The sequence below is a fragment of the Rousettus aegyptiacus genome, unplaced genomic scaffold (genome assembly GCF_014176215.1).
Source record: "Rousettus aegyptiacus isolate mRouAeg1 unplaced genomic scaffold, mRouAeg1.p scaffold_m13_p_6, whole genome shotgun sequence".
NCBI classification, from domain to species: Eukaryota; Metazoa; Chordata; class Mammalia; order Chiroptera; family Pteropodidae; genus Rousettus; species Rousettus aegyptiacus.
This window is the reverse complement of record NW_023416309.1, coordinates 102,409,609-102,433,217: the sequence shown is the minus strand read 5'-3', so window position 1 is coordinate 102,433,217 and position 23,609 is coordinate 102,409,609. Positions and strand designations below refer to the sequence as shown.

The following is a 23,609-nucleotide window of genomic DNA, read 5'->3' as shown; positions in this document are numbered from 1 at the left end:
CTCCTCAAACTGCAGGCCCTTCCAGAGCCCTCTGCGCATGTGTCTGACCCTCATATTTCTGGATCCACAGGAAGCCCTTGTCTCCCAGATACTACTCAGTTCTCTGAAGAATACACATGAGCCTCCCGGTGACATTTGCTCACATGCATGTACGCACACACACGCACCTCAATTAATTGGTTTAAAAACAAATGAACAGACAGACAGACAAACTCAAAGACTGGTCAGGATCAGGAGATGCGGCCCAGGCTTGCTAGAGCTGTTTATTTACAGGCAGAGCCACAGGCCCATGAGGACCTCAGCTGTGATGGGTCCAGGACTTCAGCTCCAGCTCAGTCAGTCACTCTGGGCCTCTCTCTAACTCACCCCGGGAGGGCTAGGTCCAAGGACCAGGCACCTGAAAGAAAGAGCTAGATGGAAAGGGCATCTCACACTCCATACCTAGCCCCTTATCACAGACCCCAGGGTCCTATCGGGATGGAGCCAAGCCCAGGGGAGCACAGGGGGAGGGAATGAGAGGAACAGGGACAAGAGCACAGGCTAGGGACACTCTCTTCCACCTGCGATCTTGCTTTCTCGCCGGAAGGAGTCTCTACAAGAGGCCCCAGGCCTGAGGGAGGGGATGGTCTGGCCTTGAGAGACCCTGGGAGAGGCAGGAGGATGTGACTGATGAGGATGAAGACAGGGCTCAAGGACCAGGGAGGGCAGGAGGCCAGGAAGGAAGGGGATGGAGGGAGGAGTGGAGAGGAAACATAGGGGCTGGGCTGCTCCTGGTCATGACCCCTGTGGTTTCCTCTTCAGGGGTCAGGGCTGGGACAGAAGAGCTCTGGGGCATGTGGTGTTGTTCCAAAGCCCCTGTGTGGCCCCAGAAAGGGCCAGGATGCAGAGGCTGTACTCACGCCACCAAGGGGTCTCCTTCACCCAGACATGATGTGCTTGACAAATGCTGGTAAAAAGGACAGAAATCAGCCACTGCACTTGGCCCAACTCAGCTCTTTATTGCCCTCTCAGCGTCTTAAACCTCTTCACCCTTTCTCTACTGTCTGACTTCAAACCTCCCCACTATGATTCTTTCTCTTATCTGGGGGTTGGTACGAAAAGGTGGGAGAGGGAGGAGACCTCACCTCTGCTCTGTGTCCACTCTGTGCCGACACAAAACATAGATGAAATGAGCTACATTACCTCTACTAACCCCCACAACCTTGAGAAAGGTGCCTGCATTGCCCCATTCTCAGATGGGAAAACTAGGCTCAGAGAAGGTAGATGACTTGATCAAGATCACGCAGCTAGTATATCAGAGCTACCTCCAAAATCCATGCTTCTATTGCTCTGGGATGGAAAAGCAGCTCACCAAAGCCCATCTGGTGCCCGTGTCCTCTGGCTCCTGGTGCTGTTCTGCTCTGCAGACCCACCCAGCCTGCTCTGTGCCCGCCCTCCCATCCCTGGGTACCCAGGGAAATGAGGCGTGACCTGACACCTTCGTAATTGATGCAGCCATTGGCATCCTCTTGCCCGGCTAACAGTTGCTCCACTTCTGCCTCCGTCATCTTCTCTCCTGGGGGGGGGGCAGTGGGCCTTTAATTACAGATGACAAAGGAGGGACAGGCAAAACCCAAGCACCCCCCTCAAGTCTGAAGGCCCAAGATGCCCTGATCTAGGAAGTGGTCACCCAGGCCTCCCCTAACGGCACTGGAGACTGGAGCCAAGGGTCTTAAGACACTTCCTAGCCCCTGAGGCCTCTCCCGCTGCCTACGGCCACCACCAGGTGAGCAGAGCAAGACCCCGGTGACCGAGGCAAAGCCCAGGACAAGAACCCTCCATCCCACCTCTCAGGCCTCAGCAGTCACCCCTGCTCTGCCAACCTGCTGCTCTCTTGTTCTCCCAAACCTTGATGAGCAAACCCAGCTGGGGCAGGTAGTTCCTGCAGAGCCCAAGGCAACAGGGCTGGATCGGGATGTGATCGTCAAGATGCAGGGACCCCATGTACCCCAACATCTGCCACCTGGGCACCTCCCACCCTCCATTCTGCCCACGTGGGCTCCACCTCTGCCCAGCTGGCGTACCCAGGGTGGCAAGGACGTGGCGAAGCTCAGCGCCCATGACTGTGCCGTTGCTCTCCTTGTCAAAAACACGCAGCCCCTCCACAAAGTCCTCGTAGGTGCCCTGCTCCTTGTTACGTGAGATGTGCTGCAGGATGGGCAGGAACGTCTCGAAGTCCAACATCTTGGCGTTCATCTCTTTAGGTGGCACAGGGAAAAAAAAAGTGACGTGAGCAGAAACGCGAGGGGAGCAGAGGGGTCAGGAGGGGGCCTCGCCCCGGCTCTGCCTGGCAGGACCCGTGCCTGGCAGCTCCCGGGGCTCAGCTGCAGCCACTTCTGGGTGGGGCACCCAGTCAGTGATCCTGGAAGGCACAGAGCCCATGGGAGCAAGGCAGGAGGCAGGAGGCTGGCTCTGGGGCAGTCTACTCAGTGAAAGGACATGGGCAGATGGGAAAAGGAACTGTGACTCTGCTCAGCCCTCTGAGCTCCAGGTGGCCAGCCAGGCAGGGGAGCTAAGGGTGGCAACAGCAGGGGCCAAAGGGCCCAAAGGACCGCGTAGCCCAGGCCACACATTCACAACTTAGACTTTTGACACGGGACAGACATACAGTCTCAGAGGTAAAGTGATAGGATTGCAAAAAGAAAATTTTACATAACTCTACATTTGGGTCCCATTACTAGACCACACTGCCCAGAGCTACTCTGAATCAATGTAATTTTTATAAATTTGCAGATTTTTTGAGACTAGCATACTTCTCCCACACTGTAGTGCATTAAATGTTTCAATTTAACAGATGTAAATCATTGTTAAATACCACAAATTCTGGCATTTCCTTCTTTTATTATAACCGGGAACCCCTCAAAATGGAAGTGACCAGATCTCTTTGCAGGGCAAGCTCCTGGTCCTCTGGCTCCCTCCCGCCCACATCCTTCACTGGACACTGGTGTCTTCAAGTAGCAAGAGGAGGAAGGGGAGTGGCCAGACCAAGGAAAGGGGAGAGGACGTGTATGGGGGCGGGGCAGCCTGCAGAGATGGCCCGCCCTTGATGGGGGCTCCTGCCCAGGTCTGCCTGGTCCCACCCGGGGCCTACAGCTCTGCGGAGAAGGATGTGTTACCGCAGTTCTCAACTTCACTGCCTCACAGGACAGACGGCATTCACCAATGGGGCGCATTCCCTTGTGCCACTTTGTAAACTCTCATTCATCTAATGCAAACGAGTGAAAAGAGCATCATTACAGGGCTAATCTTGAATCTGCTCTAGTTTATTTTTGCAACCTTTGGTGCTCTGACCATTATCAGGAACAAATGATTTGTGCTGCAACTCACATAATCACAGTGCATCTCAGTGCTGGGCACCTTGACTAAGAGCTCCTGGGTGAGGAAACGGGTGGGGGTGGGGAGTTGGTTATCAGATTCCCACCAAGCAGCCCTGCCCCGTGTCCCTGGCATCCTAAGGTGTCAGAGGAAGATAAAAGGTCATTCCTTTCCTTTAGGGACAAGCCCAGGCCACATTCTTCAAGGGTTCGCTAAGGGCCGGTACTTCGGGATAAATTCTCAAAATAGGGAGGCAGGTTACCTGGGGAGAGAAGGCTGATCTTGCAGGGCTAAACGGGGGAGACAGGAGAGAGCCGCGGATGGGAGGTATATTTGGGCGAGAGCCCCGGGGGCGACGGGGAGACACGGAGCGGCTGAACCCAGGCCAGTGCTGACCTTCTGGCTTGGGCTTGCCCAGGACGCGCAGCACCTCGGCGTTGGTGGGGTTCTGGCCCAGCGCCCGCAGCACGTCCCCGCACTGCGCGTACGTGATCTTCATCTCTCCAGTCTGGGTCCGGTCAAACAGTGAAAAGGCCTCCTTGAACTCTGCGGAGAGAAGGCCCGGCTGCAGCCCCTGAGCCAGGTGAAGGCGGCGGCGGGAGGCCGATCAGCCTGTCCGCCCGCACTGAAGAGCAGTTCAGTTGTTCCCTTCAGCCATCGTCCTAGCCTCTCCCTGGAGCCCACCGCCACCCTGCTTTCTGACAACTAAAGAAGGAGCCTGGTGCCTCCGTGCCCTGTTCTAGCGCTAGGCCTGTGAGCTCTTCTATCAGTCGGTTGTCACATAATTTGAATGTCTCCCCTGCCTCCGCCTCCCATCCACCCTGGTGTAGGTGGGGTTCCTGACTGTTGAAAATGGCAGGGAAGTGAAAACAGCCCTGGTTCAGGAGTCAGGCTTCCCGGGTTCTCGTGTTGACTTTGCAGAGAAGCGCTGGAGAAGCCGGCGGTGTTTCGGGCTCCTTGTGCGTCACAGGACCGAGCCCCACCCCCACCTGGCCCTCCCAGTTACTGGAACTCCTCAAAGGAGGGGGCAGGAGGCGGAAGCACTCTGCAAAGCGATAAGACCTGTTAGAAAGTCAGCTCATACCAGTACTGCCTGCTCCAGGCTGACAGGGGGCTCCCAGCCTAGACAAAGTGACCTGCTGGAAACAGTCAGACAACTTCACCATGCCACCGACCCGCGCTTGGCCTTGGGCAAACTACTAACCTTTGAGGGCCCTCGTTTTCTTAGCCCTAAGTGAGGATATAACGTCCCTAACCGGGTTGCTGGGGGAATTACAAACGGTGGCTATTACTGTGTGTCCTGGTTCTGCCGCCAGCTCAGATCTATAGGGACTAGACTCCCCAAAGTGACGGGAACAGGTGTCCAGGGCACAAGGCTGAATTAAGGTCCTCCCGGGCCCTTACAAAGAACCTTGATCCCTTACTAATTCGGATTCAAGCAATTTATTACTGGGGACAATTAAACTGAGAATGCACTGATGTTACCTTATGCTGTCCACAAAGAAATGGTTTACTAAGCAGATTAACAACATAAACCAAAGAATGTGTAAACTACTTAGGAGAAAAGCCCTTCTCGTCCTCTCCAAATACTCCAATTATTTCCTTAGAGGCTGCGTATGGGTTATTTACAAATCATTCCACATACCAAAGCGGATTCCCCAAGACTTTTACTTGCAACTCTTTATTAGGCATCTTATGAATTTAAAGATACAAAACTGTTTGTCTTTCATATTACTGAATAATTGAGTTCAAATTCCATTTTCATTGTTTACTAGCTGTGTGACCTTGGGCAAGTAAATATTTAACATCTATAAACCTCTTCTGTTAATGGCACCTACCTCACAGCGTTCTTAAATTACATTCAAATTAAATATAATAATTTATGTAAAAAATCTTAACACAATGAACTGCATAAATGCTCAAATAATGCTGTTAGTATTAACTTACTGAGTTTCATCCCAATTTTACCACTTAACTGAGTGACGTTGGCCATGTTTCCTAACCTTGATAAACCTTGATTTCCTCCTCTATAAAAATGAAATAATACTGACCTCATGGCTTTGTTAAAAGGATTTAACTTTTTTTTTTAACTTATAAAATAACTAGTATAGTTTCTGGCACAAATTCAGTACTCAATAAATATATATAAATTTGTTGGTTGAACTCATACTTGTTAATTTTTTCAGTTATTTAGAAGATTTATTTAAAAAGTCAGATTTAACACTAAAGATTAGGATTGCTACAGAAAAAAAAAAAAATCAAGCCAGCGTGATCTTGAGGTATATGAGAAGTGATGCTTATGGGCCCAGAAGAAACCTTTTCTCAATGGCCTGTAGTAGTCAGCTACTTGCTAGAGCAATGAGCAATGGTGGTAACCCCTTCCTAGAAGGACATGGAAATCTGGAGAGGACCAGAAAAGGAAGTCAAGGGATAGAAGCTAGATCCTATGAGGAAAAAAAAAAAAAATCATAAAAGAAATGTGTGCCATATCACTAGGAGAATATAAACTACCAAGAGATTTGATAACTATCTTTGAATAGGTGGAGGGTATCTAGATGATGTTGAATAGAGTTACAGAATTGAAAAGCACCTCACTCAGCAGATAAGAAAATTAAGGTTGAAAGAAGTGACTTGCTCAAAGTCTCATGACCAATAGTGGCAGAATTAGGGCTACTACCAAAGTCTCCTAATTCCAAAAAAATGTTCTTTCCAGCATGACCTGAGAAAATCATCTTCAGCTTTGCCAAAGAGCAAATGAAGAGATAGCAGGGGTAAAATCAAAGCGGGAACAATTCAGATCCAACTCAAGGAAGAACATCTTCAAAGTCAGAGGGACGAAACTGAAATGAGTTAGGCCCCCAGCCCTGAAAATCTTCGTGGAGAAAAGAGGCAACTGACTGTCCCCATTGGCTAAGAGTATGATTCCCATTTGAGAAATAAAATATTTCCATCATTAGTTGATTTTCTTGTCCTACTGTGTGCTGCTGTGTTTGTATATACACAGAAGTATATATTTCACTAAAATTCATTAAAGTTAATTTTAAGAACTTCACAGCACCCAAGACTATTAACTGAAAGTGAGCATCCACGGGGTATTGCAAAAACAGAAGTCAGATTCAATTCACTAGTTTCAAAATTCATCTGACAGCTCTCATGATCTATTTGTGGGTAAACTGGTGTCAGCTTTTTGGCAAGCAATTTGGCAAGAACTGTTATCATTCAAAATGTATGTATCCTTTGACCCACTACTAGGGTGGTACCTAAAGAAAGCATGCTGATATTCTCCAACTGGAAACAACCCAAAGGTCTATCAATATAGTTCTGATTAAATTAAAACTTCTGTCCATGTGTGAGAGTCTATATAATTGCTTAAGAGAATTAAAAAGTAGAACTGTTTGGACTCATAGATAAAGAACAAACTGGTGATTGCCAGATTGGGGGGAGGGGGTTGTGGGGCTGGGTGAAAATGGTCAAGAGATTAAGAAGTACAAATTGGTAGTTACAAAATAGTCACAGAGACGGGAATATACTCAATAATATTGTAATCACTATACTATTGTAAGAACTACATATGGTTATTATATAACCAGGTGGGTAGTAGAGTAATTAGGAGGATTACTTCATAAATTAGATAAATGTCTAACCACTATGCTGTACACTAATATAAAATTATATTGAATGTCAATTCTAATTGAAAATTAAAAATTAAAAAAGAAACAAAAAAGTATATATAACATATATATAATATATATTATTAAATCCAAATATATATGAAATAAAAGGTATGGGACCATATGTATCACATGATTTGATCTATGTAAGAGTTATACATACATACATACATACTAGTATATCACTATATATTTTTTTCAAAGGGTACATAGACCTATTAACGGTGGTTGTCTTTGGGAGAGGAATCAGCATGAAAGGAAAGAGAGGGAAAATATTTTTATTTTTCATTTGCTCTTTAGTAGTATATGATATTTTTACTATGTTCATGTATTAGTCTAATTTTTTAAATATAGTGTATGCTTTAAATCAAGGGATTGGGTCAGGTGGCCTTTCAAGGTCCCTTCCAATGCCTATAATTTTATGTCCTGGAGGCATTTGGTGGGGGAAACAGAGGAATAAGTTACAATGACAGTGAGCCCCCACTGTAAAGCAGATATCATGCGATGAAACATTTCATTCTCAAAACACCAGACTCCTATAGAAGAAGGGCCAAGGGGCAACCATCTAGTTAGTGGGTAGGAGATCACAAGGCTTTTCTTGAAGCCACACTAAATAAAACTTTATATAAGACTGAGAAAATAAATTGTCTCATCAAAGATAGAGAAAGGTTGCTGATGGAGATCACAGATGGACTAGGGCACCCTAAGTCACCATTGGCCCTGCCACCATTAGTGGGCGAGCATCCTGGCAGAATTCAGAATGAGGGGGGAGGAAGCTGATAACCTAAGAAGGGCTTTCCAATAACAGGAACAGAAAGGAGGGCTTCTAAACATTTTGGATAGTACATGTTGGTTGCGGCGGGGGCCGGGGCGGGGGGGTGTCATAACAGGGAGTCGTTTTTGCAGTGCATCTATTATGTTCCCAGCAGTCTGGCAGAGGAGTTGAGAACTCAAGTCTGGAGTCAGAATGCCTGAGTTTGAATCCTGGCTCCACCACCAACTGCCCGCCAGCCACCCAGCCTCTCTGCGTCTCAGTTTTTATCACCTGTAAATTGTGATAATAGTCCCTACCTCACAAGGTTGTTGTAAGAACTAAATCATGCTTAAGTAGTAAGGAGTAGTAGGTAAAAGTGAACAAATAGCAAACCTGTAGCAAATGTAAATTTGCTGCTATGATAATGATGAGCATTACTATTACTGTGATGACAACTCCTCCTGCTCTTCCTTCAGGAAGTGCAACAGAGAGCGAGTGGGGGCGGAGCTGGGGCTGTCAGTACTCACCTTCGATCTGGTCAGCAGAGAAGTCTATCTGTGGGGAGGGAAACAGAACAGTGAGACTGCTGAAGGCCTCCAAATGGAAGCAAAAATGGCTTCCACTGCGGTCAGGTCAACTCCACCAGGCCACTGAAGAGGAGGGAAGGGGACCGACAGCTCTGAGTGAAACACCGGTCTCCTGATGAACTGGACACAACTGACAGGCTGTAAAAGGATGCAGCCGTCAGAGCTCTCTCCGTAACACTTGTTAAGTGATGGCTCCAAGTAAGAGAGCAAATGTACCCAGATAATTCCAGAACCACGTGGAGTCCCTATTGTAATTCCTTTGGGCCAAATGTAAATTCCCTGTCCTAGCGGCCATAAGCTGCCCTCACTCTCATCCCTTCAGATTCTCCCTACTCCACGATTGTCCCAAAAGCCACATTTCTTCTCCCTCCGGGTGTCCCTGTCTCTTCACCATTGACCTCCTTTTTCTCCCTCATGTTGGCCTTAAGTCACCTCCTTCAGTGAAGCTTTTCCTCACACCATCCCATCCCAATGCCTCCTTGCTACATGTCCCTCTGTGGTACTCTGGGACAGCAAGAGTAATTGGGTGGACCCTCAATGTTCCCTGTTTTCCAGTCATGCCTATACATGTATCCCAACTCCTTGAAGCCAGGGTTCCTGCAGAATTTCTACTGTTCAAGGAAATGCCTGGCATAGACTAGACACTCGAAAAATATTTATTGAGCCAAGGAATAAGTTTTGGATTTCTCTCCCCTCCCCCACCACAATGCGTAATAATTCAGATCCGAGTACATAAGAGGAAGGTGGGAGTCTCTGAAAATGAATGACAGTGACCGAGCGTGAGGTATTTTCACTTAGGAGCTGTATGTTACATCATTGTCTTTGTCTACCTTCCCCCCAGATCTCCTGTCCACTAGCAGTGGTCACCAATCCCTGAGCAACTTCTTCGTGAACCACCATACCTAGTCCCAACTCTGAGCTACGCTGTGCCCATCGCAGGCTGACCTCCAATAATGAGGACTCCTAGAGGCGGCTGGAATGAGCTAGGAGAGCGGGAGGGGGGTTATACCGGGTTGGGAAGGGGCTATGTCCAGGAATGGACTCTGCCAAAGGGGGGGTTGTGGGGCGGTCAGAAAGTTAAAGGAACTCCTTAAATAGGCCAAAGGATGCTTTGCACAAACTCTCGAGGAAGAGGTGCAGTTTGCCTTTTTTTTTTGCTTTAAGTCCCAGGAGTATATGTGTAATTAGTATAAAAACATAACATTGGAATACATGGTCAGAACCACACATATTGTGGTTAAACTTTCTTTTGCCCTATCTTTTAGCAAAGAATCTTCTAAGCAAAGGAACTGAGTTAAGTACAAATAATAGGGAAAACGACCTTCACGGAAGACATCTACTTTTTTTTTTTGTTCCAGTTTAAAGCAACTTCAACAACCTACGAGACTGGAAGATCCAGAAATGGATAAGAGAATTGAAACTAGCAGGGGAGAAATCTAGGGAGGGGGTGGATGGAGGAAAGCGATAGGCTCAGGAGAAGGCCCTCGTCTAGTACCACTAGGTGGCTGTTACCCAGACACCAGGGACCAGTGTGCTATAACCAAGCCCAGGGATGGGGCGACCGCCTCCATCTCTTGGCCAAGCCAGTTCTGCTTAATTCCTGCCTCTTGTAAGATTAGCACTGATCAATCTCAGGGTCCTTGGCACAACTACGGGGGCTCCGGGACTGTGGGTGCTGGGAGGAATCCTCAGAGGGCCACGGAGGGTCGTCCGATGAGAGCTCAGGGTTTCAGTTTCCTGCCTACTTGTCACAGAACCTGGTCCCGAGCTCTTATTTTACTCTGACTCCTCACCACCCCCAGCCCTGACCTAAGGCTGATATTCCCAGCGGCCCACCACTCCCAGCTTGTTATTAATAGCTCTTCGTACCAGTGGCCACTTGACCTCTTACATTCTGGTGCCAAGGCTTAAAACTGCTTCACTCTCCAGAGGCCTCTGACCTGCTCCTTCCTTGGCCCAACCCCTCCCAGTTCCATTCCTTCCACAGCTGGGCCAGAAAGCTGGGAGGCTTAAAATGGCTGAGTCAGCATGCAGGGCCTACAGCAGCTCCAGAAAGAGGAACCTTCCAGTGTGAGGGAAGCAGGGCAGAGTAGAGGGAGTAGGGCTGGGGCACCAGAGGAAAGCGGGACCGGCTCCCGCACCAGGTTAGAGAGAGGGTCCCAGCGGGGACAGGCCAGTCCTCGGCATACTCCACATAGGACAGGCCGAGGCCACAAAAGGAGGGGCCTACCTGGGTAGGAAAGAGGAAAGGGAAACTGGCTCCCCTCACTGTATCTAGAGCCTCCTCGTCCGCCCCCCTCAACTCCCACCTACTACAAGGGTCTTTGAGAATGAAGTGGCCCCAGGCACAGGGACCACGCTCCCTTGCTTGTACATCACTTACTCCAAGTCACATGGCAGTTATCATTGTGTGTCTTCTCCATACAGACATCATACTACCCCCGAGGAAAGAGTCAGTCTCTTCTACTCCACCATAACGGCCCCACCATGCCTTTAAAAGGCGGGATCATCGGTTGGTTGCACCTCCCTGCCATTCCCAACTCTGCTTCGTAAGTTTGGGGTGACAGAGCAGGGTTTCCTCAGACAGGGCAGAAACCTGTTCTCAAGGAGAAAGGCCAACAACCCAAAACACCCCTTCCCAGCCCCAACGCCTGCTCCACCGCCCTGTGGGACTGCGTGTGGGGGCGTGGACACTGTAGCCCTCACCCCAGCCCAGTCTCCTCGAAGCAGATCCCTAAGCTCCAGGCAAATAAGTTCTTGAATGTCATCTCCACCTACTTCCCAATGGCTGAGGCTCACTCACCTTTACACTCTTAGGGTCAAAGGCAGGTTCCTTGGGGGTCTCAGGAGCTGGGGCAGGGGCTGGGGGCGGAGCAGGGGCTGCCTTGGCCGCTTCCTTCTTAGGCTCAGGCTTCTTGGGAGGCATGTCGCCTTGTTGAGATCTTTGGTGGTGGTGGGACCTAGGAAGGAATCGAGAGATGGGGAGCCTGGAAAACGAGATAGGCGACTGGGCCGCCTCCCTCCCCTTTTATTCTGGGCAGGAGCCCCCACAGAGGGGCTGGGTGAGAGCAAGAGCAACTGTTGCTGACTATAAAAGGAAGAAACACCAGCAGGGGACAGCTGACAACTGTGTATTGTCACCAGGTTTGGGGCTACCAGTCCCCTCCCGCTCCCCCCACACCTCACACTCACAGCCTCCACCTCTGGGACAGGCTGACCCCTTTCTGCCAATTGGTGAAAACCCAGAGGGGCAGGGAAAACAGGCCCTCTCAGAAATGCCAGCGTCCAGCCAGAGAGATGAGCTGGCTTGAGCAGTTGATAACCCTCACACAAAGCCCAGGGGAGGGTCAGGCTTTTTTTAGCCCCTCCTGAGCAGAGGCAGCCCACTGCACATTCCTTTTAAGTTAAGATCCTTTAAGCTGAGAGCCACTCTGGGGCCTCGGCTCTGCCCTGAGGCTCAACTCTCAGGCCTGGAGCCCTGAAGCAACAGCTGGTCCAGCCAACGCACCCTGTCCCTCCCCCTCACAATCAGCAGGGTGAACCCTGCATCTTCCAGAGGAGGCACCCAGGAACTCCACAGACCTCAGACCCCTAGATCTATCACCCTCACCAACCTCATTCATTCATTTGAGAAGGACAGAGCACATAATATGTGCCCAGGAGATGAGGATGAAAGGCAGACAGACAGGTGATAAAACCAAATGTCAGAAACTGAGTCTCGTCTTCACTATACTGCTAACTCAGTCTGTGCCCCCAGAACATATGTGTGCGTGTGTGTACCACACACTATTCAGTACTAGTCATATAAAAATCACACTAAATTCTCACCACGATCCTATAAGGTAGATATTATTATCACTCCCATCGTACACATGGGGAGATTGAAACTAAAAATGGTAACAAGTAAAAAGTTCACTGGGCTAACTAGCTATAAACTATATTAGAACCCAGGAGTGTCTGATTCTAAAGTTTACCCTTGAAAAATTGATATTATAATCCCATTTATGGAGGGGGCCCATGTTTGTATGCTCATCGGGAAGGTCGGGATGAATACACACTAAACAGTTAACAGGAGACACCCCTGGAGACCTAGGGGGTCAGGATGGGACGATAACAGCAATTCGTTTTTTCACTTTTTCACTTCCTGTATTAATGGAAATTTTTATAACGAGCATGGGCTGTTTTGTAAAAAATGTTGAAAGTCAATAAAATGTTCAGAAAAACAACATCAAAAAGCTTATCTGCTGCACAAGATTGCTTTGAATCCTGAGACTAGATGGTTCAGAGGAAAAGGAGAAATGATGCCGAGAGAGGCAGAAAAGTCACTTTGGCTTTCCAGGCCCAGTTTCCTCACCTATCAAACCAGATCGCTAGACCACATAATGCCTGGTCCCTTTTAGCTCCTAAACCTGCAATTGCAGATGCCCTGGAGCCTACATCTGCCCCTTTTTCAGGCTCCCTCAGCACAGGCTCGATGTCCCAGATCTTTCTGAACCTGAAGGGCCCTCAGAGATCACCCCGTCCCATCTGGTTTTGTGGGTGAAGAATCTAAGGCCCAGGGAGGCTTTGGAGCTGCCTGAAGACATCGGCGATTTACAGCCAGAGCGGAGCAGCTCATTCTGGCCCCGTGCGCAGTGCTCTGACACCATCTCGCCTCTTCTGTAGCCTACATGGTGTCGCTGCTTGTGGGTGGAGAAGGCTTTAAAGGAAACTGAGGCAGAAAAAGGGGCAAGTACTTGTCCGAGGGAATACTAAAGCAAGACCGGGGCCCGGACCCTAGGCTAGTCCTGGTCCTGGGCTGGCCTGGAGGCTCTTTCGCTCCTTCCCCTCACCTCTTCTTCACTTCTGCCTCCCATCTCTCTTCCTTCTGATATCCGGTCACCTGCCTCTGCTTGCATCCTTCTCTTTCTCTGTCTGTCTGCTCCCTGAATACTTCATGTCCTAGAAGGGTTGGAAGCTCAAGTTGTTGGTGACGAGGAAGGAGAAAGAGGAAGCCCAGCCTCTCCCTCCTCTCTATTCCCACCTGCACCCCCTTCCTGGACCAGGTGTCCTGTGGGTTTGGCAGAAAGCTACAGGCCAGAAGATGTATGTCCCAGACACTAGTTCTGACTTGGCCAGCCACTTCCCCTCCCTGGGCCTCAGCTTGCTTATCTCTAAAATGAAAGATAATTGGCTTTCAAATGGTGTTCAGCAGACACCCAAGGCTCCCTGACTTCCTTCCAGCTCAAGCCACACAGAGAAGCCAGGTCTTGGAGCTCCCCCGCCCCCTGCCACGTCAGTCAACACCACTCCTGTGTGCTTTATGTACTAGGCATCCCACGGTCATTTTCTACTAAATGATTCCGTGGTTTAAAAGTTTTAAAATAACCACTGAATGATATGCTCTCATATGTTTCGTTACTGTTAAAAAAAAAAAAAAAAAAGTTATTCTAATCATTCCAGGAATAAGTGTGATCTTCAAACGACAGCGAGCGTTGTCCTGGAACGTTGTCCTTCCCACTCCTTTTGTTCCCCTCTTCTTTTTCTTTTTCTTTCTCCTCTCCTTTCTCCCTCCCTCTTCCTTCTCTCTCTCTCTCTCTCTCTCTCTCTCTCTCTCTCACACACACACACACACACACACACACACACACACACACACACACACAGAGCCAGGAAGGCTGAATGGGGCTCTGGGGGCTTCGGAAACACAGAAGGGATGTGACAAGCATAGGCCTGAATCCTGGTATTGCCATCTATCCTAACCTGGGGCCCGGTCCCCTCAGGACCCTCAAAGTACACATTTCATTCTCAAGTTGTTGTGGGATTTGTATGAAATAAAGTCACTAAGGCACCACAAGCCATCTGTGGCACATAGAAAACATTCATAGCTGTTCGTTTCTCTTTACACCCCCAGGCAAATGAAGCTAGAGATGTCCTCAGGGTTCTCAGATTGCCCAGAAAAAAAAAATTCCAGGAGAAGGGCCCACATGTGGGAGGGACAAAAATGTGGCAGTGGCTAACGAGGGCGTAAGGTGTGGGTTTAGGGATGAGGCAGAAGTGGAAAGGAATGGAGTAGGGGGAAGGGCTGCAGCTGGGTATCCATTGTGCGAAATATCTGTGGCTTAGAAAGCAATATAGCAAGCCTTGGAGCCAGGCAGCCCACTGTCAGCAACAAGCAGATGAGTCTCCCAGCCTGAAACCTTAGCGCCTCCGCCTCACCCCAGTGGTGGAGGTGATGCCCCTCAAATCAGTTTCTAGTTTTCTTTAAGCAGCTCCAGCTAAAAAAATGTCTGGCACTTCAGAAGTGACTAGAAGAGAACGGCTCTTTCTTTCCCAGAAAGAGCCCTGTGTCAAGAATCAAGATACTCAATACTAACCTTGTCACAACTCAAACTCAGGATGCTCACAGTCTATGAGAGCCCAGTAGCTGGAATGAGAGGTTTCACGGTCCTCATTCTGCTTCCTGGTCTCTGACTTTCATCTTCAGATCTTAAACCCCTAGAGTATCCTTCCCAGAGCTATGACCAGGTCTTACCCCCCAATACATGTTGACCAACCAGAGCAAAGGCAAGGAAGAGAGAAAGAAAGAGGCACCAGTGTGAAGAGGCAAGTATAGTAGCAGGTATCGGCAGCCTCGCAACTGCCCAGGAGGCATCTTGTGGTTCCGAAGCCAGGGTTGGCTCCAGCCCACTCAAATGTTTCCGCAGGAAGGACTTCAAACTTAGTGCAAGGAAAACACAGGCCAGATTTTACACCAACCAGTTTACACCACACGTCAAATTCGAAGGCAAACACACAGGAGAAATGATGTCAGCTCTCATCTGAGCTGGGCGTACACACACTTGCCCATCCTCCTTACTTCTCCTCTAACCACGCAGGGCCTGTGTCCTGCCCTGAGAGGTGGCCGGTAGAGTCTCCTGCCTGGGATCAAATGCTGCTGACAGTGGGCCTGGCCAGTTACGCCTGTCCTTCTGGCCAGTGTCTCATAAGCTAGACACCACTGGGCAACACCCTGACTATTCTGTCCATAGAGGGCACTGGGTAAATCAAGCTGTGCTACAAGGCCCGGGCTCGCCGCCTGCCTAGGTTAGAGTCCCAACTCCATTAGTTCATTAGGCAAGCTAGTTAACTTCTTTCTCACTCAGTTTTCCCGTGTGTAATATGGGGCTGCTGATACTACCTCATTGGGCGGTCGTGAGAATTAAACAAGTTAATGTGGGTGACATGCTTAGAACAGTGTTAGCACAGAGCAAGTGCTCAAAAGCCTTAAACTTGAGTCCCGATTGAATCAGTGTGACTGCTGCTCCCTCTGCCAAGATCATCCGTGGAAGAATTATAAAGAGAAAATACCAACATATGAAGAAAACTGTGAGAAACCTCTTGGGTAAAGGGGAAGGCCCTGTTTTGAACTGGTGTGTGTGTGGTCTAGGGGCAGCTTTGGTTTCGGGCAGGAGGTGACCAGGCATGGCTGCAGGGGGACAAAAAAGAAGAGGGGCTCTGGGATTCTCATCTCTCTTTTCTTGCCACCTGTGTGACTCAGACCTGTGATCCAGGTGCCGGTAAGGGTAACTTCAGGGCACTGAAGATGCTCTGTGTTGGTGAAAAGCAAATGAAAACAGGTAGTGGGCAACCAAACTTTAACAGTTGTTTCCCCTCTCTTCCCGAAACTCCCAGGGCAGGTGAACTGCAATCAGGAGGTGCCTCCCTGAGGTTGAAATTGAAGTCCATCGGAAAGAAAATGCTGATTTGTGACTTAACAAGATAGATACAAGAAGGTATGCTAAAATTGAAACCTCTCGAGAAGCAAATCAATGTATATTTTCTAACATAAATACGCAGAAGATTTTAATTGTAATCAACAGCATTACAATTGGCTGCAAAAATGACAAGGAAGTTTAAATGTTTTATTGTGTATTAATAAATTTAAGAGTTGTTTTTCCATTTATGTAATATCTCCCTGAATTTCATGTTAGTAACACTGAGTTGACACAAGAATTGGTGAATTTATTTAACTTGGAAGTAGTTTTGAAATTGATATGCTTTTACTTCCAAGTAAAATCAATTCTACTAAGACAGATGGAACAATTTTGTCAGTTTGGATGCGAATGTTAAAGGAAAATGATTTTGGAGGCACTTTATTGAGCTATTCAAAAATTTTAATGCATATTTGGAACAACTTAGGTATGTGAATCTACTTTTTTTCAACTGTGAATTTTGTAAAATCTAAATACAGATCAAGTACATCTGATGAACATTTAGCATCCAGATTGAGATATGTGGTAAAACACACTGTAGATTTTGAAGACAAATGAATACTTCTCATTAGTAAGTTTTATATTGATTATATGTTGAAATGATAACTTTTGGATAAACTGAGTGAAAGAAAACATTATTAAAAAAATTTAAATACATGTATACTAGAAGCATTACCCATTTTTCAAGAACACTTACAAACAAAAACGTACACATTAAAAATACCTGATGGTTGCCCAACATGAGCAGAATTTGGATGAGATGGGGCAATGAGATAAAAGGGAATGAATACAAAATTAGACAAGAGAGGCCTTGCATGCACCATTGGTGAAAGAAGGCTATACATCAAGGAGCATGATTAACCTGATCCTCTGTATCTATGATATTTTTTTTTTTTTTTTTTTTTTTTTTGCCACCTAAGAAGGAGAAAAAAAAGCAACAAATACCTGAAGTCTCAGTGACCCTTAAGGCCCAGAGCACCAAATGAAAAGGCAGAAAAGGAGTGGAACTGTGTCTAAAGTTGAAATTTCAGGGACCATGGTATCATTGGCTCTTTGAGCATTTTAAACCACCCCTTCAGACTTCATTTCTTCCCCTGCTTTAGCACAGGTGGAGAGTGCTACATAGGTTTGGCCTAATCACTCAACCGTCATCCAAAATGAAGTTAATTTCTTTGCTGCAACCGAGGCAGTGCCACCTAGTGACACATCTGTAAACCGAACCCTGGGAGGAGGACACTGGGAGGGGCCCAACAACAGGTGGGGTGCAGTTCCGCCTGAGGATCTAAAGTGGAGGGCAGGACAGCTGGTGTTTGGCAAAGACATTCATAGTTGAAAAGCAGCAGAGAACAAGTCGGAATCCTCGCCGGTCATCCAAACTGCATTCCCTCAGACATCCTGACAGCTGCAAGGGACTTTAGAGTCCTAGAGAGAAGGAGATGACTTGCCCAAGGTCACACTGTGAGTCATGGCAGACCTGGGACTAAAACCCAGGATTCTCCTCTAAGGTGACAATAGTTGCTGGTAGAGCTGATAGGGGTTCCCTCGGGGAGAGGCTGGAACCCCAAACGAGCATGGAAGCAAAAAGGCATCACTGAAAGAGCTGGCCTGGCACCCTTGGCATGGACAACTCTCAGTAAAGAAACTCAAACCCTTAGCAGGGACTTTTACTCAGCATTTAGGGTGTGCTTTGAACACCAGAGATGATTCTCATTTCTTGGTTTCCCTTTCCACCAACTTGTTTTACTTCTTGAATTCTGACTTCCTCTCTAGTGCTCCACCAGTGACTTCTCTGTGACTAGATATTGTGGCTTTCTCTGCTGTTCTTATAATACCAGAGTTCTGCCACTGACCCTCCTCTCCTCTATTCAGATTACTCTCACTCACTTATTCCACTAATTGAGCACCTACGACCTGTAAGTACCGTTACTAAAGTGAATAAGAGGCCATCCCAAGGAGCTCACTGTCTGGTATGGAGGATGAAGATATATAAACAGTTTTTCTATAATGATCAATACTCTCACAAAGGTATTACAAAATATTATATAACTAAAAAGAATGCATTTAGTTCTACCTGAAAAATCTTTATCTCCAGACCCAACTTCTTTTCTAAACTGTTCAAACTTCACATTTTCAATTGACATTTGGACATTTCTCACCTGAGGCCCTTCAACCTCAGTATATTTTAAACCCATCTTATTACCTAGTTCCTAAATCATGTATTTGTGACACACAAAACAAACAACAACAACAAAGCCTATTCAAGCCAACTGTAGTGTATCCTCGAGACTAGAATGTAATCAAGTCTGTGTTTAATCCATCGCTATGCAATCAGAGAAAAATGAAAGTCTCCCTAGAAAAGGAGAAATCTATTATTTGGTTGATATCCTCCCCAAATGATATAGATATTTTTATCTAGTAGTCAGGCATATATGTCCTTTCCGAGAAAAAGGAGATAACAGCCAGTAGTATCATTCAATTCACTCTTTTTGTTCTGTTTATACACTCACCAAGCAACCTTCCAGTTAGAATTCAAATGCCCTAAGGCAAAAGAATGGGATAAGAATATTACTCACTGTAAATCAATAACTCAGAACTATTTTCAATGTCCATCTTTTTTCAGATTCAACCATCTAGGATCCTAGGGTAATGCAAATTTAGAGCTGCCTAGACTCCCTAGTAGGCTCTGCTGCATTCCCAGCCCCTGCTCTCACCTCCATTTCACATAATCCTCAGCTGTCAGCATAATCTTTCTCAAATTCCATTCTCATGAGGTCACTCCCTAGCTAAATCACCACTATCAGCTCCCTAGGTCTATTTTATCAAATCTAAAGTCATCAGCCTAGAACCCAAAGCTTATCAACTATCTCTAACACCACCAATTCAACCAAGCTTACACAGCCTTTTCTCCAGGCAAGCTAATTTGCTTACAGTTTATCTTTTTCCCTGTGCTTTGGAAGTCTGCCTACCCCTCCTAGCCACAGGCCATGTAGCAGACCTCAGAACTCACCTCAGCCAAGATGCATTTTCTGATTAGACTCACCACTTCAGACAATGCCTTAACTTTAAATCCCTTAAAGATTTATTTTCAAGGCCAGCATGTTCTCCAGGTCTAGAAAGGAAGAATCAAAAAAAAAAAAAAAATCAGGTTATGACCAATAAGAGATAAAATTAAGTAGTCAAGTCATTTAATCATTAGATATAATATTTTAATAGTGTTTGTATTTGTGCAAGGCACTCTGCTAGGTGATGAGAACATCATAGTAAGTCAAAGACACTGCCTTTGTGGAACTTATATTTAAAAATATATAATTAAAACTACCATACATACTATGAAGGAAAAGAACAAAGGTGTTGTTAAGAGAGAATCACAGGGTAGAGCTAATCATTTAGATTAAGTAGGACATAGGTATTCTGAGAACATGATATTAAGGCTGAGGCCTGAAGGATGAGTAGAACTCATCTAGTTAAAGAGTAAAGGGAAACTATTTTAGGAAGAAGTGCTATGTATAAAAGCTTCCACTTTAATCACTCAGTTAATATTTTTGAAGCATCTACTAAATATAATGCTGTTCAAAGAGCAACAAGAACAATGATTTGGCCTTTCCTAAGGGTGACGAAACATAGAATAATCAACTGTATTAGTCCGCTCAAGATGCTATAACAAAACACCATAGACTGGGCAGCTTAAAACAATAGAAATTTATTTTCTCACAGTTTTGGAGGCTAGAAGTCCATGATCAAGGTGCTAGCAAATTTGGTTTCTGGGGAGACCCCTCTTCCTGGCTTGCAGATAGATGGCCGCCTTCTCACTGTGTCCTCACATGACCTTTCCTCAAAGTATATGCAAAGAGGAGGTGGTAGAGAAATAGAAGGGAACTCTCTGGTGTCTCTTCTAATAAGAACATTAATCCTGTTAGATCAGGGCCCCACCCTTATGACCTCATTAACCTTGTTTCCTTAGAGGTCCCATATACAAATACAGCCATGATAGGGTTTAGGGTTTCGACATACGAATTTTGAAGGGATACAAACATTAAGTATGTAATATCATGGAGGCCCTTGTAAGACATGTTAAAGGGTTTGCACTATATCCTCAGAACAATGGGAAATCCTGAATTGGGAATTTCCTATTGGAGGTTAGGAAGGGGAGTCCTGACATGAGCAGACTCGTTTTTGGAGGTAGGTAAACCTGGAGGCAGGATGAGACATGAAAGTATATTTAGAACTTTATGACCAGATGTTAGGGTTAAAGAGAGTGGTCTCAGGTTTGGGCCGTGGAGAAGATGGTGATGCCTTGAACTGGGATAAGAAATATTTCAAGCACGAGGAATGGGAGTTTCATTCAGATCAAAGTACCTGAGAGATATCCAGATAGAGACTTCCAGTTGACAACTAGGCATTTGGGTCTGGAGTTCCAAAAAGCAGTCTGGCAGGAGATACAGATTTTGAAATAATTTCAGATGAAAATTATGAGAATGGATAGGTTTGCTCAGCAAGAACATGTAGGGTGAGATGAAGACCTAGAACAGATCCCTGAAGCTATCTAACATTAGAGAACTTGCAAAGGAAAGTGACAAGGAACAGAGGAGTAGAAGGAGAACCAGGAGACTGTGTTATCAGAGATGCCAAAGGAAAGGGTTGATTTTAACAAGCAGAGCAAAAATAGGAGCAGGGGGAAGAGTCTCAGAGTCAGGTTACACAAGGAGGAGAAAAAGTAAAATGAAACAGCGACAAAAGAAGGGTACAGATAAGGAGGACTGAAAGAATTCAGAAGAAGAGTTAAACTTACTCTGGGCTATGCTTCTGTGGTACCTGCATCTTTCCAAAGATACCCTGTCTAGCTTCTTGAATAGTTTCCTAAATGCAGGCCTCCATTTCTGATTGAACATGAAACAGACCAAGAGGCAAGTTAAAGGGAAGAGATAATTTACTATATTTGGAAGGCTTATTGTAACCCAACCCCACTCACCAGTTAACATATATGGATAATGAATGACAGCAGGATGCCCAACTGCTTGCTGGATGGTGAGTTTAAGCAGGTCAATGAGGAATAGAAGAAGTAAAAACCCTCTAAAAGATCCTATCAAAGAACCATTTCAAACAATACGGCCTTGCTTTGGATGAGTAGAAAATCACAACAGACGTATCAGCCCAGTGAACAACAGTGAGAAAAGAGATACCTCTTTTTAGGGGACCAAAAAAAAAGCTTCAGGCAAATTCTAAGCTGAAAAGCCAGAGTGCCAAGCATCACAAATTCTTTAAATGCTGACTCTAGATACACATTTTCACACACATACAAATATCATCTTCGTGTATCCTGTGTTTTAAGTTCCTACATTTACGTTTAGGAGAATCCATTGTGCAAGTACAAGACTGGGGTTGGCAGCATGCTGTGTGGAAAAGAGCTATGTTCGCAAAATGAACACAAACTTAGCATGAGCAAAGTGTCATGTGACTGCCAAAAAACGCAAATACAACTTTGGTCTACTTTAATAGGATTGTCCAGATAATAAAAACAATAACCCTACTGCATTCTCAATTATTTAGAATAAATCTGAATTGTTGTATTCAGTTAAATATATCAAATTTTAAGAGTAATATCTTATCCCTCCTTTCCCATTTCCACTACCAGATTCTCTCATCTTAAACTGGTAGATTTACAAAGACAATTCAGCTGTCAAATTCTCCCATCACATATGCTTTTTGCAGTGTCATTCAGTCATTCCTCACAAGAGGTGGAGTCTATCTCACCTCTAGTTGAATGCTGGCTGGCTCTGTGTCTTAACCAAAAAGAAATGATGGGGGTTTGACTCCCATTTTCGCCCTCTTGGTTGCCGGGCACCAAGTCAAGAAGCTAGGGCTAGACTACTGACTGATGAGAGACCAAAGTTGCAGCTAGCAACAGGTTCCAAATATGTGAGTTCTTGAATCTTGGAACTTTCAGTCTCAATCAGACCAATGATGTAATATTTTATATCTGTGCTATCCAATATATGGGAGTCACTAGCCACACGTCTATTAAGTTCTTGGAATGTGGCTAAGGCATCTGAAGAACTTTATTTTTAATTTCACTTGATTTTAACTAAACTTTAAATAGCTACTGGCTACCATGCTGGACAGTGTAGAAAACTATTCCCATTCTAATTCATCTAGTATAACCCTGCTAAAAGAACAGGGCACAGGGCAGCAGAAAATCATCTTTGCACCTACCCTTTATGAGGCTACAATTACATAAGCAGTGACTGCAAGATGGCTGGTGGAGGATATAGCCGTCAACTGGTGTTTATTAAAAAAAAAAAAAAACCTCCCTCCAACAGCACCCAAAAGAAGAGAGTGACCCATTCTAATTTGCTTTCATCCACATAAAATATGAGAAACAGAAAGGGAAATTTCCATGCCGTGGTATATACCGTGACTACCATATCTAGCCTTGAGATGTTATGACTAGAAAATTAACCTTCAAAAACAAACTTTTACCAGTTCTCTGGTTCACACATTTTTGGGGGGAGGGAACAGAAAGGAAATCTTTTAGAGCCGCATACATTAATGTATTTGATTCTCTTGATCACTTTTTTTTCCCCCCAGACTAAATAGTTCAGAAAGGTTGTAACTTGCCTAAGGACCTAAAACTAGTTTGTGCTGGAGATTAAATTCAAAAGCAATCCTCTGGTTTTCCAATCCCACACTCTTTCCAACACACCAGAATGCCTTGCCTATCAAGAATAAAAATTTCTGCCTGCCTTCTTAGATTTTCCATGATCTGGTTACCTAATATTTCCAGTTAATGCCTTAACTCTTTCCAGATAGATCTCATTTCTGCTTCCCTTCACTTACTACATTCTCCTTTCTTCTCATTCTAACCATCCTTCAAAGCCCAATGTCCCCCTTTTTTCTTCCGTGAAAAGTTTCTCATCTTAATCCCAATTAATTTCCCTCTCTTCTTAAATTTTACATCACTTAAAATGAGCATCACATAAGGTAGCAGCACTTTGTTACATTGTTGTACCCTTATACAGACTGTAATCTCCTTGAGGACAGGTGCCATACTAAAATTTTGGAGGGTGGCAATCCTAAATTTCCTGTTTCCCTCTGAGCCATGAACAGGTATTACTGGAATGGATGAATGACAAACTCAATAGACAAATATTTCCTGATTAATTAAAGTCAGCCCCAAACTCTCGAGTTTTACCCTTTGCTTCTACCACGCACCAATCAATCCAGAAAGGTTGAGTGGAGAATAGAGACTGCAGCCGGGCCACGTAAGGATCCCCGCCCGCTCCGGCAACGCACGCCCAGCTCGCTAGTTGCCGATTGGGCGTGGCCCAGCCAAGAGTGGCAATTGGGCGTGGCGTACGCGAGTAAAGGCGTGGCCGAGAAGAGGAACATGCGCGCTGGGTCAGACTCGGTAGTCCCCGGCAATCCTCGACAAATTCCGGCAACGGTCTCCTCCTCCGCCGATTCACCTCGTGTATTTCCGGTCTCCTTCGGTCTTTTTCGTCCGTCTTCCGCG

General features: G+C 46.0%; 1 protein-coding gene across 3 annotated transcripts; it reads right to left on the bottom strand.

Annotated features, from left to right (window-relative positions):
- Positions 1-230: 230 nt before the first annotated feature.
- Positions 231-23,421, bottom strand: MYL4 (myosin light chain 4). 3 transcript variants are annotated; one of them, XM_016139853.2, is made up of 9 exons: positions 23,309-23,421; positions 19,107-19,208; positions 11,170-11,326; positions 8,307-8,334; positions 3,751-3,900; positions 2,064-2,237; positions 1,478-1,555; positions 900-946; positions 231-397 (listed from the first exon to the last, which is right to left on the bottom strand). In XM_016139853.2, the coding sequence occupies exons 3-8, from the start codon at positions 11,290-11,292 to the stop codon at positions 918-920; spliced, it is 582 nt and encodes a 193-aa protein (XP_015995339.1). In that variant the 5' UTR covers positions 11,293-11,326; positions 19,107-19,208; positions 23,309-23,421; the 3' UTR covers positions 231-397; positions 900-917. The 3 variants fall into 3 exon arrangements, with proteins under 3 accessions (XP_015995339.1, XP_015995338.1, XP_015995341.1); XM_016139852.2 differs by lacking the exons at positions 19,107-19,208; positions 23,309-23,421 and adding an exon at positions 11,981-12,020; XM_016139855.2 differs by lacking the exons at positions 19,107-19,208; positions 23,309-23,421 and adding an exon at positions 11,559-11,615.
- Between the last annotated feature and the right edge of the window lie 188 nt (positions 23,422-23,609).